This window comes from Sander lucioperca, chromosome 19 (assembly GCF_008315115.2).
Source record: "Sander lucioperca isolate FBNREF2018 chromosome 19, SLUC_FBN_1.2, whole genome shotgun sequence".
Lineage (NCBI taxonomy): Eukaryota > Metazoa > Chordata > Actinopteri > Perciformes > Percidae > Sander > Sander lucioperca.
Genome location: NC_050191.1, coordinates 15,551,852 through 15,568,463, shown reverse-complemented (window position 1 = coordinate 15,568,463; position 16,612 = coordinate 15,551,852). Strand labels below are relative to the sequence as shown.

The 16,612-nt window shown below is 42.2% G+C and overlaps 1 protein-coding gene across 7 annotated transcripts in view; it reads right to left on the bottom strand.

Moving 5' to 3' along the window:
- utrn (utrophin) overlaps positions 1 to 16,612 on the bottom strand; it is a 190,884-nt gene that overhangs the window by 113,415 nt on the left and 60,857 nt on the right. For 6 of the 7 annotated variants that reach the window (XM_031322136.2, XM_031322135.2, XM_031322140.2 and 3 more), the window contains 8 exons: positions 16,305 to 16,457; positions 16,096 to 16,197; positions 15,789 to 15,909; positions 14,999 to 15,216; positions 14,696 to 14,813; positions 14,318 to 14,523; positions 13,261 to 13,415; positions 12,917 to 13,106 (listed from right to left, as the gene is read on the bottom strand). In XM_031322136.2, coding sequence (XP_031177996.1) covers positions 12,917 to 13,106; positions 13,261 to 13,415; positions 14,318 to 14,523; positions 14,696 to 14,813; positions 14,999 to 15,216; positions 15,789 to 15,909; positions 16,096 to 16,197; positions 16,305 to 16,457 — 1,263 coding nt within the window. Of the gene's footprint in view, positions 1 to 8,323; positions 9,674 to 12,916; positions 13,107 to 13,260; positions 13,416 to 14,317; positions 14,524 to 14,695; positions 14,814 to 14,998; positions 15,217 to 15,788; positions 15,910 to 16,095; positions 16,198 to 16,304; positions 16,458 to 16,612 lie in introns of those variants that run through there. The other variant, XM_031322142.2, reaches the window with a different exon arrangement.

The following is a 16,612-nucleotide window of genomic DNA, read 5'->3' as shown; positions in this document are numbered from 1 at the left end:
GACTATTGGTGCTTTCACAAAATATTTACACAATGAGATTTTTGATAAATAATCATTAGTAATGTGGATATAATGACTAAGTGGGTAAAGTTAAATAATAGAACAGTTGCAGCAGTCTGGTAAGTTCAGAAAATGACATAACTTTACTGTAATGCAGCCTTTAAAACCAGGAAGAGACAACACTTATGTCATATTACGATATTACGATATCCAAAATCTAAGACGATATCTAGTCTCGTATCACAATATCGATATATTGCCCAGCTCTACCTATAGGTGATGCTTTTCTTTAAACTCCTTTCCTCTTCATTTAGGCCACTGACAGCCACAAGTCACTGGTCTGCCCATCACAGGAAATTGAAAGTGTAATTGAATTTCCAATGTTTTGATTAGCAAGGTATTCAGATGATTCCCTAGTTAAGGTCTTGTCTGACAAATTGTTGACATATTTCATAATGTTATCATCTACGTGCAGATGTTTACATTTACCTCAAGAGGCTGCTAGGACAGACTCTTTATGGCAACATGCACAGTACACAAGCTTGATTTATACTTCTGCGTAAAATCTACACCGTTGCTACGTACGAAGGTACGTGGAGACACAAACCTACACCGGACCCTACGGCGTAGCCTGACGTGCACCTCTCGAAAAACTTAACTACACGTCGCGGCGGCGTACGTCGCTCGGCCGTGGCTTGGTAGCAGTGCATTTCCCCCTACTCATTTCCTGGTTCTCCTTCTCCATAAACAACATGAAATCAAGGAGAGGGTTAACTTTTCCTGCTACAGATTTCCCACCTTGGTCAGAAAACACAGGGGAGACACTTTGTTTCTCCCACTATGACTCTAGAATCACTACTCGCTCTGAAGCTAATCATCGTCACTCTCTCACTTTCTCCCTCGCTCTACCACACACTCCCCACACACATGCCGGCTCGACGCACACACCAACGCACAAGCATAAACATCAGGCCACTTACGTAGGCTGCGGCGAAAGCTCTGCATGGAGCCTCCGCAGAACCGTAAATCAACAGCTTTACTGTAAAAGAAATCAAATCAAAAAGAATCACATACAGTGTGTGAGTGGACGTAGTTTCAGTGATGGAAACTAGCCCCCAAGGATCTGACCTTGTATAATTAGATGTTGCCATGTCAGGGAAAGCATTTGATCAATGTTTTAGCAGCATGTAATGATCTGCTCCATAAGCGTGGCGTCAAGGCATGCTCAAGTAGCATGTAAGCCATCTGTCTAAGACTTGAGAAAGAGATGGGCAGAAGGTTTTAGGAGGATGGGAGGAAAAGAGGTTGCGCATGAATGATTTAAGAGTGGCATGCAAGGAGCAGATGACGGCATAAACGGAAAGAGGAGCATATGAGCCAGAGCATATGCTAACTTACTGGCTTACTGAGGGGTGTTATTAGGGAAATTGGTACTGAGAGGAGTGATAACAGAAAAGGAAGAAGACAGGTACAGCAAGAAAGGAGTGTGGCTTCATAATTCTCAGCAAAAAAAAAAAAAGCTTGCTCAGTTAAACCAGTTATTTTACCTTAAGTGTGATTGTACAAGGAACCTACAAGGTTGCTGAATTGATCAATAAAAGTTTGTCTCGACAAAAAGGGCAACATTCAGAAACAGACTGACAGCAAAACAAAGACATTCGCTCAGATGTGAAGAAGCAGTTTGAAGAATGATAACTGAAAATGTGCACTGCCTGTCTTCCACAGAGGAAATACAAAATTGTTTGGACTCAGTGAACTGCAGAAATAAAACCAAATGACTGAGACATATAGGAGCAGATGTTATCCTCCAGCAAATATGCCATTTTTTTAAAGAATTAATTATCCTTTAAAGGAGAGAAAAAATGACCAAAGGTAGAAGAACACAAAGTTGAAAGAATGAGTGTTAAAGTTAAGGTGGCTAAATAGGACAGGATGAATGAAGGAGAAAAGAGGAAAGAAGTAACAGGAGGTAACGGTGAGAGGCGGGGGAAAAAAAAAAGATTTCTAGGTCAAATCTGCATAATAATAATAATTGGGTCAATCTTCTTCTGATCATTATTTTTGGCCTAATGCTATCGATTGTGTGTGTGAGGCCGATTGAGTGGGCCACTATGTGTGTTAGAGCAAGGATTACACACCACAATCTCTCCTCCAATCTGAAACTGTGATATTTGTCAAGACCACAGAGGTACACAGACGCATTCACAAACACACAGAGAAAAAAACAATATGGACTGTGAGTCAGCACTATGTTTGTGTGCTTACCATAGATATTGGCAGGGTGGGATACTAGCAGGGTGCAGAGCTCATGCCCTGTCCCTGTAGATTGATCGTAAAGCCAGGAATAGAAAGAGCAGCAAAGTATATATGATTGCATGCCTCATTTAATATCCTCCACTTAAGCTGACCCCTGACTCGGTGTGGCAAACAGTGTGGGTGACGGAAGGGAGGGTGACGGGGAGCTGGAAGGTCAGAGAGACTTGAAGCTGGCAACATCACCGCCTCGAGGTCAATGTGTCCCCTTTTCTCTCTCTCTCTCTCTCTTTCTGTATTAGTCTATAGAAATGTCTCAGTACTTTTAACATTCATTTTTACAGCAATGCTGCAGTCGAGGGAGAGATGGTCATGACATGAGGGAGAGGAAAAAAAAGAGGGCAAAAATCTTGAGATGGAGTTGAATGCTATGTGGTATGTGCCTTTTGGCCACCGAGCCTGCAGGACGTCATAATCTCTATCCTGTCTCCACATGTGAGCCGGTGTGGTCTGGGCCAGCCATAGATCATGATGTCAGGGGAATCGGAGAGTTCTGGCCAAGTCGGCTAGGTACACACCTGAAATGTGTTTATAGCATCAAGTATAAGTACTGTACTGTACTTAAAGGTAAATTAATTGCTTTGTCTCGTCTTTTTTACATATTCTTTGATCAAAGATTTCCTGATTTAAGTCATATCTCTGACAATTTTACACTATTCTAGTTCTTGCATAACTGTTTGTGATGAGTTTGGCTTGTTTGTGTAAACAAAATAGTTACAGCATGCAACTCCCCAATAAACCACAAGTTGATGTTTTTACATTTCTGTTTGTATATGGATTACACAAACAAGATACAATGGGTTAGTGGGTTTCAGAGGTGCTGATAGGTGTTTTTTTAAGCTTTACAGTGAGCCAGGCTATCCGTTTCCCCCTGCTTTCAGTCTATATGCTAAGCTAAGCTAAGCTAGTTGCCTATTGGCTCCAGCCCTAAACCCAGGTAACTTACTGACACCAGTATTGAAACATTTCCAGTAAAGATCCAGCTCTAAATGCCAAAGGGCTGAACACACTAGCCCATACTAAAATGTAATGATTCTTCATACTCAAGGCAATAATAATTAAAATATTTATTTTTTTTGAATTTTGTTTACTTGGTGATCAAATAAACCAAAGGTACAAAAATACTGCTTTGAAAAGTAGACGTTACAATCACGATATCTAACCAATACAGAGAACTGTGAAGCAATATTAATGCAACCATAATATAAATAAACATATAATTTTCCATAGGTAGCTTTGCATCTGTCGCTGCAATCTGTTGTGTACTCTGACCATCACATGTTGAGGGGCTTGGTGGTTACAGAGCTTTCCAGCACCATAACGTCCTTCTGACTATAAACCGCACATGCATTAGCAGGTTTAGCTTGCTGTTGGGATCTGCCTGAAAGCCACTAATGGAAGTGTGTGCACAAAAATCCATCGCTGTAGTGCACAAACAAAAAATAAAAAAAACGCACACACAATACTGCCTCAATAAATGGTTTTACTGGATGTGGGAGAGACAAAGTGTAGAGAGAGAGAGAGAGAGAGAGAGAGAGAGAGAGAGAGAGAGAGAGAGAGAGAGAGGAGAGGCAGAAAGGTTGAAGGATTTTATCTCCATTTATATTTGCATCTAAAAATACAGTATAAAATGTAGTTTATTACATATTTCATCTAGAACGAGGATGGCATTTGTCAGTCACATTGTGAGTTTCTCCTCATCTTCTGCTAATCGAACGCTCACTTGCTGCAGTAAAAGCAATTGAGCACAGGAACGCAGCTTAACTCTGGGCTGTATTAGTGATTTAAGTGCTATTTCAAATCACCACCACTGCCAATAGGTCCATCTGTGGTGATTTACATGTAATGTTGATTGGGAGCGGAATCCCGTCTTCATTTTCTTTTATTGCCCCTACTCTCTCCCAATATCGTCTCGATGAATTTAAATGATCTGCATTCATGAATTTGTTACTTACCCCATAATTCTCCCACCTGTGACTCATCACTCATGCTGCAAATAAGTGAGTGTGTGTTAACTTGTGGTTGAGTGAGTAAATGTGTGTGTGTGTGTGTGTGTGTGTGTGTGTGTGTGTGCGCGCGCATGTGCGTGAGAACAGAATGCATTGTGGGCATGTTTGTTCGTAAACTAAATGTGTCTAAGCATGCATGAAACAAAAAAGTCTGTGATTTGAGTGTGAGCCAGGTGACAGAGGGAGAAATGGGGGGTTATCGGCGTGCACCTGAGGCTCTAACTGCTAATGCTAACACTTGCTAATAACCCAGAGGACCCCAGTGGAGCTCAAGGACAGGGAGGTCAGACAGCTGGGCTCCATGCCCATGCCTGAGTCACCTGTCCTGGGGTAGCAGTGAGCCACAAGAAAAGGTGGATGGAGTGTGGAGCCTAAAGGCCAAAGTATTTGCCAGACAAACAATAGGAAAGAGAAGGCATGACTACACACTGTGAATGCTTTAGGGCTGTTTCTAAAGTAGGTTTTGGCTGGAGAACCACACAGACACATACACACACACACACACACACACACACACACACAGTAGGCGCCAATACCACAGTAATGAGAGTAGGAGGACACTTCTCAGGAGGGAGCTGGGCCCAGCCAATTCTCAGCTAGTGATTACACTCAGAAAGAAAGAGCAGAGCAAAAGTGGTGAGATGAAACAAGCTGCTGGGGCCTTGTATGCCTCAGTATAAGCTAACCAGGCATGCTACTCATGCTACTTTTTTAAGATTATTTTTTGGGCATTTTTAGGCCTTTATTGACAGGACAGCTGAAGAAATTAAAGGGGTGAGAGAGAGGAAATGACATGCAGCAAAGGGCCGCAGGTCGGAGTTGAACCCGGGCCCACTGCGTCGAGGAGTAAACCTCTATATATGGGCGCCCACTCTACCAACTGAGCTATCCGGGCGCCCACTCAGAAGTACTCTTTACCAGTAAACTATTCATGTCATGAGCATGCAAGCAAAGAAGTAACGAGAACAAGGACGTAAAGCCAAAAGAGGTGAAAACAAATGACATCACAATGAGTCATATTTACATTTAGGGCGTTTAGCTGGCGTCTTCAATGGGAGTGAGTAGGATTCTGTGTGTGGGATAAATACACTATAGGACCATACACATAAACAAAGCCTTAGGGAGCACTGCATAGATGTAAAATATCCCTAATAGCCTACAAGCTCATTAAACATTATAGCTTTGAATAGGGAAAGTGCGAGAAGAAAACAATTTACATACCAAATAATAGATGCAACTCTAAAAACGGTTGAAGTTAAATGGCTTCTGCTAAGCTCAGTATTATACATCAACGTAATGAGTGCTGTTAAAGGGGCACACAAACACCCAAAAGCTACCAGCCAAGCACGATTAACAGTAACAGACGACTTGATGGTTATGACTCAGGAGACTGTATAAAGTTCCCATCATTTATTGCTTGGAGAGCTGGTACGGCGGTCACCCTGCCCTATCCTGTAACAGTACAGACATAGTGAGAACCAATATGATGGTATGATTCAATACGTTCTAGAAGATAAGCTTAGCAGCTTAATTGGACTGCCAAGAGTAAACTACAGCCTGCATATCACAAAATGTTAACTTGGTCAGTCATATCAGCTGAATATTATGCATATGCTGTTTTTATTTCAGCTACAGAATGGTATGAATACACTATGTTCCCCAGGAAAATTAAGAATATTAAATTTGACGCTTTTCGTAACTTCTTTCAAGGTATTTTCCTCACCTACAATAATTACAGTATTTACATTATATATTAAACCACTACAATCTGCTTAAAGAAGGGCCACCAGTTTGTTTAAGTATTTATTACCCTGAATCAGACAACAGCCAGGTGGGCTGTTTTAGGACCAGCGCTGTCCTGAAGCAGAAAGAATGGCCGGACCCCAGAGGGTGAGCCCCGAGCAAATCCATCATGCAGAAGTCACTGTTCCACTCTGGCAGCCAGTGAGCTCACCCTAGGGAGGCAGGACAAGTCCAGCATTACTGATTCCCCCAAGGGAAGGCCAAACGAAGCTGGAATGACTGATGCAACCCAGGGGAGGGTAATCGAGTGTGGAATGACTGATGCTTCCCACCGGTAGAGACGCAATTCAGGAAGGTCTGGCCTCTTAGGATGCTGAACGGTGGCAAATGAGCAATTCAACTCCTGAGTTGAATCAAAGTTTACAATGGAAGAAAGAGAAAGTGTTGATTGAGCAGATATTGTACACATGCAGGGCTGCAGGACTGATCTGATTTCACTTGTTCCCCCCAGAATTGGTTAAACAAGTAAAAGCAAGCACAGCATCCACACAATAAATAACTGAGAAAGAGCAGGAAAATTATTGATGCCTAATGCTCTGTTTATCGCTCTCTCTCTCACACTCCATTTTTCAAAAAGTCTAGTCCTTGTGCCATCTGTTTATTCCTTTCTGCGTTTCCCCTATTTGAAAAGACTAGAGAGGCAAGTGAAACCTGTAAAATACAGTAAAAGGAATTTATCTGTGACTTTGGCAAAAGTACAAAGAAAGACTGACAAACAACTAAACACACGCAGTAGAAAAAAGGATGGAGCACTGAAGAGCGATGGATTCATGGATTAAGGATGGATTAAGTCAAACCACCACATGTTTGGTGACTGATGAGGCATGATTAAAGCAGGCAAGTAATCAGGAACTGATCTGATGCATTAGTCTCTCACAGTCAAATCTCAACAGCTGGTCCCCTCTGCCCTCTGACTGAGAGCGGGTCAATGTTGTGCAACGCAAGAGAGACAGCAACAAAGATCAGCAACCAAAAATGACAAGTCGTGGCCGGGTTGGTCCAGTGGGTAGAGCAGGCGCACATATACTGAGAGGTTTATGCCTCGACGCAGAGGTCCTGGGTTCGAATCCGACCTGTGACAATTTCCTGAATGTCTTCACCCTCTCTCTCCCCTTTCTCACCTAGCTGTCCTATCAAATAAAGGCGGAAAAGTCCCCCAAAAAAAAAAAAATGACAAGTCCACACATAGCAGTAGTTGTCTCCTCCAAGGTGAAATCAATAGAGCTGACAAACGGCTGTCACAGGTTACAGAGTGTGATACAACTGACTTAGATTTTTCATTAAACATCAAGAACACAAGTCTGTTAAACTCTTTTCAAATGAATTTCTGTGGCAGCAAAATGTTCAGCTGTGTGTGATTTTAGAATTTAAATGACTTCACCATAAGAACGTTAGCTAATGACTTTAATTAGGAGAGTTAATTGTTCATTACGGCCATTATAGAGTAAACTCTCACATCAATCTTCTGACCACTGAAAAACTCAAGTCTCCTTAGTTTCTCTAACACAATATATCCTATGTACTCAATCAAACACAACGCAACACATATTCTGCTCTGCCTTGTTAGTTTGTTTATGCCTGCACAACTAGTGTGTGAAAACTCCCTTCAAACTGACATTATACAAACAAAAATATCTCTCGTGCACACACACACACACATAAAGTTGGAGTCATTATTTGTTATGCAGAAAAGTGCCAAAAGTCCTAAAGTCAGTGAGGTGTGTGTGTGTGTATATATATATATATATATATATATATATATATATATATATATATATATATTTATTTATTTAAAATAACATACTGTGGAGGTGACAGACTCCCCATAACACAATGCCCTGGAACAGAATGTCTTGACAACCAAATTACTTGTGAATAAAACAGACCAAAAATAAAGAATAAAAAAGACAGACTGCTTGGTGAGGCACTCCTGATTTGTGACATTTACATTGAAAAAAATACCCAAGCAAAAACTTTGTGGCCATCTCATAGGCATACAGAAACACAAACAGCCTTTACATTGATAAAATCGAAAACAAATCCAAAAGCAGACTCTCAAAAATGCCTTGAAAGTTTTGAGAGCAAAGTTTAAAAAAAGAATCAACTGCAGACAAGCTTAAAAAAATGAAAGAAAAAGAAGAAAAAACAAAACAGAAACTCTCAGTCCTCCAGCACGCTCTCTCCTGGAGTCCACGTACCTTGCAGAGTTTCTGGTAGCGCGGCGAGGAGATGGCCATCCTCTGGAGCCTGTGTAGGAAGACCACCACTTTCTGGAGGGAGGTCCGGACCATGGCCATCATCTTAACACTGCTACAACTCTGCAACAGCCTGCTTCTGGTCCGCATGCTAGCACTGCCCTACCCCGCTCATATTGTTCTCCCTCTCCCTCTCCCTAGCCAGCCGACCAGACCCCAGCCAAGCTGACGTGATGCGCGCACACACACACACACACACACACATGCACACAGAGAGAGAGAGAGAGGAAAAAAACACACACACACACACACTCAAGCACGCAAGCGTACTCAGCTCAGCATGCCCCCATGTTTCGTCACATATACACACACTACACACAGTGAGTGCAGCCTCAGTTATCTCTCTCTCTCTCTCTCTCTCTCTCTCTCTCTCTTTATAAACAGTCACTCTCACACAGATCTCAGCATGCACACACTCTCACACACACATACGATGATGCAGGCGAGCAGGACAAGACGAGACACTCACTTTCTCCTCCACGCGGACATTCACACGCGCACCCCGACTGCAGAGCCAGAAGAGAATCAAACAAATCACTCGTGACGACACCCTGCAGAGTCAGAGGAGGGTGAAAAGGAAATAAAGAAGAAGAAAAAGAAAAAAATCAACAGGGAGAGAAGAGTAGAAAGTGCCGGCAAGCAGCAGGGAAAGGAGAAAGGAAGGCACGAGTTGCACTGGACGAGAAGAATAGCTGATCGTAAGCGGTTCACTTTTTACTGCCACTGATCCGAAGAGAGACAGAGAGGGAATGAGTAAGAGAGGGAGAGGGAGAGAGATAGTACTCCTTTTGGACCACAGAAAGAGAGAGAGAGAGAGAGAGAGAGAGAGAGAGAGAGAGAGAGAGAGAGAGAGAGAGAAAGCGGAGAAGAAAAGGAGGAGAGAGCAGGATCAAAAGCAGCGGTGTAAGGGACGACAAAAACAGCCTCTGACGTGAAGGTAGAATGACATTACGCAAAACTACCAACAGATCAATGAGCGAGAGACAGACAGAGAGAAAGCAAAAGAGAGAAAGCAAAAGAGAGCGAGAGAAACAGAGAGAGAGGGGACTGAGCGAGAACTCAAATGCACAAGTGCACAAATGGGACACACACACATAGAGTTGCAAAGAGGGAGGAGTTATTTCAACCTTCCAGGCTTCCTGGAAGAATTCATTTTCTGCCTTGGCAATGTTGGTGACGGACAGTTGGAGCACTTCCACGGCTTGGATGGACATGAAACTCTCCTGGTTGAATCATGAGGACAAAAGCTGAGTAACTGTATTAGAAAAAATCTCTCAGTCTCTTTGATAAAAGTCAAAACTACAAGCCTGTGTACTTAAACACGTACATAGACAAGTTAACAAGGAGCATTTTGGAAACATCCAATCACAGAGCTTATATTTATAAGCTTATTTCTGATTGTGTCTATGTGTGGAAAAGAGGGATAGCACGTGTGTTAATGTGTTGTGTTTGTGTGGTCCGAATGCAGCTTTCAAAAGATTAACTGAGAAGAAAAGAGGGAGGCCTTAATGGAAAACTGCAGATAAAAGATGACAAAAAGGAATAGTGGGAACAAAGCAGAGCAGGAGGAGAGAAAGTAGGAGGGCAAGAGAGGAGAGAGATGAAAAGAGAAAAAAAAGGCCGGAGAAAAAACACACGTAAAAGCAGAGATAGGTGCACAATCAGCCGAGATTATCATAAAGCAGCCGCTCAGCTCCTGCAGAGCCACTGACCACACAGTGTCACACACATTTGTCTACGACTCTTTATCTTGACTTTTGTAATTTTATTTTAAGTGCTGCTGAAAAAAAAACATATCTTTCTCCCAACCAAGGCAAGGGGCATCTATTTAAAGTGTAGATGAAAATCTCTAAATTGCCCAACAGCAGCACACTTCACACCGACGGCTCCCCATAACTATGACTCATGCATTTAAGATAAGCACAAACTGACACACATACACAAATAGTGTTTCTAGTGTAGCACTACAGCACTTGGTCCCTGCTTGCCTTGTCTCTTTATACAAATGCAGGGAGACCACGAGTCAGGGAGGAAAAATGAACACAAACATTCCTTTAAACCAACATGCAGCTTACCTACGCAGCCAGCTAGAGTAATCATCATTTACCGACAGGCTCATGCACAGATATACATACACAGTCACTAGGAGAGGGGATCATGATGAGCTTATTCTGTTTAGACAAGGTTTAACTGGCTACAGCGTCCATACCAGTCATTCCACAGAGTATCGACTCTGCTTCACAGGGAATTACAAGGGAGACTGAGTGCTTTGTTGGCTCAGTCTTAATGGCACTGACGGAGCCGGGTCTCAACTAAGAGGTCGTAGGAGCCATGTATATCTCTGCTACTCACATTGCTATGGTGCGCACAGGCGTGCGCGCACACACGCACACACACACACACACACACACACACACAAACATGTATAAGTTGAGCTTGATAAAAGCAGCTTCTCCACCTTTGCACTTCTCTGCTGATGCCACTATTGCTATACCTTCCGCCATGTGCGCACGTGTGGTGTGATGTGGTGTGATGTGATAGGGGGACTTATATAACAAATACCACACATACCAGCTCTAGTAAGAGTTAGGCGACTTGATAATATGTACTATGAGATGATAGAAAATTAGTCAAAGGTAAGTATCCGTTTAATGTCTCTGGTTGTATTGGACCATTGCAGACAATGTTGCTGATTAATAAGCAGAACTAATTTATGACAAGATTGGATTTTACACATAATATGCTCAATTACGTTTCCAGAAAATAAACTACACCACATTGTTATTGAACCATATATAGATAATGCAATATAAAATCACATACAGTAATAAAGGATTTTATCCATATTTCCCACCTGTAACCCCAATGCTAAGATCGTGAAATAATATTACAGTAAAGCACTTTAAAGCGACTATGTTTAAAAAGTGTTTTAAGTAGTCAATCTACCATAGTCAATAACAAACATACACATTTCCCAAAATGTCAATCTATTCATTTGACACCACCACAGTTTATTTTTAACAAAAGTTGGTGATTCCTGTGGTCCAGTCTATCATAACAGCAGCACGTGTCTCAGTTAAGTTTTGTTCAATATCCATTCAGCCACGGTTTTCAGGTAATTTCAGTTAATGCACCACATTTGTATTTGTCACTGCTCGCAACCACTCACCAACTGTGGGCTTAATATGAAAACAGCAGTCCGAATGACAATGGCCTGTGGCCAAAGAATTGTGATTAAAGTAACCCGACACTCAACAGTGGCAGAGCAGTCACTGTGAGTTAATAAAAGCGTTGAGGAGACAGTACACGTCCTCTAAGGCTCAAAGGCTGTTTTATCATCCCACTTTCGAGACATGAGTGCCATCCTTCAATCTGGACTACAACTGAGACAGAGAGATGGAAAAAATGAAGACAATGGGCGATGACCCACTCAGAAAGATCTGATAGGTTATCCTTTATAAATTTTGAAAGGGCTTAACATTATGGATTATGTTCAATACAACAAATATAGATCACTGTAACAGGCACATAACGTGATAATAATATCCATTTCTGTATTAGACCAAATCCAGCCGGGGATCAACAATGAGCTCCAAAAGTCTCTCAGCCTTACGTCCACACCAAGTTAATGAATCCTCAGAAATCTTTGTGGCCATTCATGCTCACTGCATTCACTGTCATTTTTCTCCATAACCTTGGCCTGCTTTAACAATTGGACACTGGAAATGGGAGTAGTAGCAATGTGGCATTCAAGACAACGAAACCAAGAACGTTATTATTGGACATAGGCTTTCAGTTCTGAAAGATATATGACATTGCAGCAATTTCTCAGTGACAAGGAGATTTATCCAAAGAGCAACAGGAAGCTCAAACACACACACACACACACACACACACGCCAAATCTTTGACAATGTCTGAAAAAGGAGGTTGTCCAAATGACAGGCCCTCCGTATACAATCAACAAGAGATGAGGAGGAGACTTACAGGGTCAGCATTTAAAAAAAAAAAAAAGAAAGACCTTTCAACTTCTACTATGATGTATCATAAAAAGAAAAGAAAAAAAGAAGAATATTAGTGCCTGTTTTATCTGTTGAAAGAGAGAGGTGAAGCGATTTGGGGATTAAAACATTACATAAAGCATAAGATGATGTGGGTCAACAGATCCCTGAGGGAAGGACTGGGTAAATGACAAGCTAGTGAGAGGAAGTGCAAGCACACACAAACGCACACACACACACTGAATTCCTAAGCATAGGACAAGAGGATCAATGAGCCGCACTCAATGCATACAAGCACTCACACGCCCTCTGTATGCCCTCTCATTCACACACCTTAAACCAGCCGCTTACACGTGGATGCACCTACACACACACCTGCCTCAGTCCTTTTAGTGAAGGGTGTATTGATGAAGGATGACACTGGGATAATAGGCTAGCACCTGTGCATAGATTCCACACACACACACACACACACACACACACACACACACACACACACACACACACACAGTTTCTCTATCTGATTACAGTCCTACCTCCAGTTGTCGCCTCAGCTCCTTCACATGGGCGGAGTCCTGCGACAGGTCTTCCCTCTGGGAGGCGTCGGCCAGAACGTTGACTGTAGTCTCTGCCTCCTGGAGCCATTTGAGGAAGGACTCCAGCTCCCTGAGAGACATCTGCAGGCCCTTCAGTTCACTGTCCAGGTGGCCGTGGCGGTCACTCGCCCTGCCAATCAATAACGATGATTCAAATATGTGACTATGTAAAAGACTTGAGTACAAATGCAGTTACTACATGATTAAATACTGGCAGCAATATCAGCCCCTCGTGTGACACAATCAAACTGTATGTAGAGGTAAACAGGCAAGTTTGTGCGCACCTATTATTGATGCTGTTCCAGGCACCGTTGTGCTTATCTGTGACCTCTTTGATCCTCCTGGTGTCGTCAGTAGAATACTCCCGCAAAAGATGATTGGACAGCTCGTTGAAGGCCACAACTGTAGCTTGGCCTCGGCCCAGGTCTTGGAGGAACGCCTATAAAACAATCGACACGGTAGCATTAGTATCATCAGAACACTGAAAATGTGTCACTGTGAAGGGCCCTGTTGGCATAACGTTTTTAATATTATAAATTAGCATGCAGTTTTCTATATATTGTTGTGGCTTGGTATCAGCTTTCATTAGACATATTGCTATGCAAGAATATTCATGACCCTTTCTCTAAACATTATTAAATTAAACATCAGGCACCTTAAACACAAAAGAAATGTGTTATTCTACTGCTCAGCAATCTGACATTGTTATTTTAACCTCTACTTAATCAAGCAGGTTATATAAGACCCAACTGTTATTCATGAGGCCATATTATTATTTTAAATTTGGCATTAGCAAATTATTCATCCATATATGACCCCGAGGCATCTATTTCTTTAACAAAAGGTACACTTCACTATTTTAAATGGACAATTATTCATCGTTACAAGACCACACAAACCAGAAGCAGATAGCGGTGTATCTAACCTGCTGGGTTCTGTTAAACTCAATTGCCCTCTAGTGTTTGGATCCTGTAATGCATCGGACACACTGATGAGGCAGAATTTGTTTCTAAAAACTCTCACACAGGTCATCATCTCAAATTAAAATGATGGATGATGTGGGTGTACGGATGTTATTAGGGTTTAAAATGATACTCCAGAGAGGTGATTTATTCATTCCCACCTTGCACATACTTATAAGGCTGTACAAAATGACCTCGAAGTAAAGTTTGGTTAAGTCTAAGATTTTTCTCTCAATTAGGATAGTGAGCAGACAAATTCCCTTGAGTATATTTCTAGTCTACTGTAATGACAAGGATACAGAATCACAATACATAACCAGAGGAAGGACAGGCATTAGACACCTACAGAGAAAGTCTAGCAGTGAAACCTTTCCCTAACCTTGTTGTCAGCAAGCTGTTTAGTCAGGGGATCGCTGGACTGCTGAAGAAGGTTGTGGAAACGTCCTTCGTTGTGCCCGATAAAAGCGTTCACCTCCCTCCTCTGCTCCTCCCACTGGTTGCTGTGGCCAATCATGTTGTCCAGCTGCTGGAGCCGTGCCTCGACTCCATGCTGAGTGCTGTCCCACTGGCTGCGTACCTTCTCCACTTATGACAGAGATAGATGCATATTCAACAGGAGGACACAAACACAGAGTAATGATGGTGCCTTCAAAACAAGACATTGTTAGGTAAAGAGCACAAATGTAAATTATGTTAGATAAAAACCAAACCAATTAGAAATAAAAAAAACAAGCTGGTCATCCTGCTTTCTACATACGTTTCTCAGTAATGGATGTGCGAACGTCCAGATTTGAGGTCTTGTTTTTGATGTTCTGTGCCAGGGTGAAAATGTCTTCTAGCTGGGGGTGACGCTGTTCCAGGTCACTTTTTGTCACCTGCCAAGGACGAGGCACAAAAACACACAGGCACTTTTAGAAAAAAGTGTATAGATCATATGTTCGTATTTGGCAGTTAAATTTGACCCAAAAAAAAACATATTCTATTCCATCAAAAAATGTCACATCACACAAACTTATCCACAACTTTTCTCCGTTTGTCCTCTCTGCTCCCCATTTCTCACCTGAAGACGTCCCATAGTGGTCCTGATCTCCTCTGTGTCCCCCACAGTGACAATATTAGACTTTAGCATCTGTGTAATGAGGAGAAGCCAGTCTGCCAGTTCGGTGGCTGTTTCGTTGAGGTCAGTGGGCGCCACAGTGTCCGGTGTGTGCGGGGTTTGGTGGTGGGGGTCCTCGCTCACCAGGCTGGCCATCTGCACAGCTGAGGGGACCGCAGACACTGGAGCAGGGGCGAAAAAAGGCAGGGAACTAAAGGCAAGTAATGTTGACATATAGAGCTTCTTTAAGGGGAAATGATGCAATGAACATTAACGATGTTAGAGCGAGGGAGGTGGTGCTGTCAAACAGCACTCAGGGGATGGTGGCATCCCCACTAAATCATGATGAAAGAGGCATCAGGGCTTGTTTTAGTGTTTAGCAGGACTTTGTTGCTCACCTCTTATTTGTTATTTCATCATGTATTTAGATTAAGCCAAGCAAAAATAGGAATCTCAAATCTGCCCCTTGAGTACTTATTACCTCTAATACAAGTGGATGTTTATATGTTTGTCGTCTCCTGTTAATGATCCAATATCTCATTTTCTCTGTCTCATTAAAGGCTTAATACATCATTGGGACTGTGTTGAATCTTTTCATCATTGATGTATTATAAAAGTAGAGCTAGGGATACAGAAATCAATCAAATCAAACAGAAAAATCACGAATCTAAATAAGTGTTTCCTTACTGTGCATATGACTACTGTGAATAAATCTGTGAACTTGAACTTGAAGTGCATTCCTAGATGTTTTTACCAAGCTGCTGGTGCTGGACAACATGTTGGTGCTGTGTCCATGGAGAGATGGGAGGCTGGAGAGATTCCCTCAGTCGACCGTCCAGAGCTTTCCAATCACCTGCCAGCTGCTCTACCTTACTCTACACGCATGAACACATAGATAATAGGAATGTATAATTAATGACAAAATATCAGGAACAGAAAACAGAGTGTATCCAGCTTTTAATAAGAGCCAATTAAACGTGTGGTGATTTAACAAGCAATATTGTATAAATTATATGTTACAATTAGTCTTTATCAAATCATATTGCTATAAAAACTGAGACCTTTTCCTGAGGCAACAGCTGCTGTCGTCTCTGTAACTCTATAGAATGAGCCAATAGGTCCTCCAAGTCCTTCTTCCTGTCCTTCATGGAGGTCTCCAGAGCCTACAACAGGTAAGAACTCATTTTAGGTACAACATTTATGTCTGTGATAAAAATGTTTTTTAAGTGAGGTTAGACATGTTGATTCCTGTGATGTAGTCAGACGCTACCTGTGCTTGGCCAGGGCTCAGGCCTCTGGTCATGATTGTCTGGTGTGTGACGACAACCCAATCAGTGAGTCTGTTCATCCTGTCCTGGAACTGGGCATGGCTTTGCAGGTTTGTCTCCACCTCACCCACTCTGTCCAACAACTCATGGGTCACCTGCAGAGAAAAGGGGGAGTACAAACATTTGTGAAAGAAAGAAGATAGACAGCAGAGAAGAATTCAAAAAGCAAATGAAGAGAAAAAGGGAGGACAGGACGTGTTGTGGCTGTCACAGTGTTGTAAAACGTGGCAAATATTACACTATTACAATG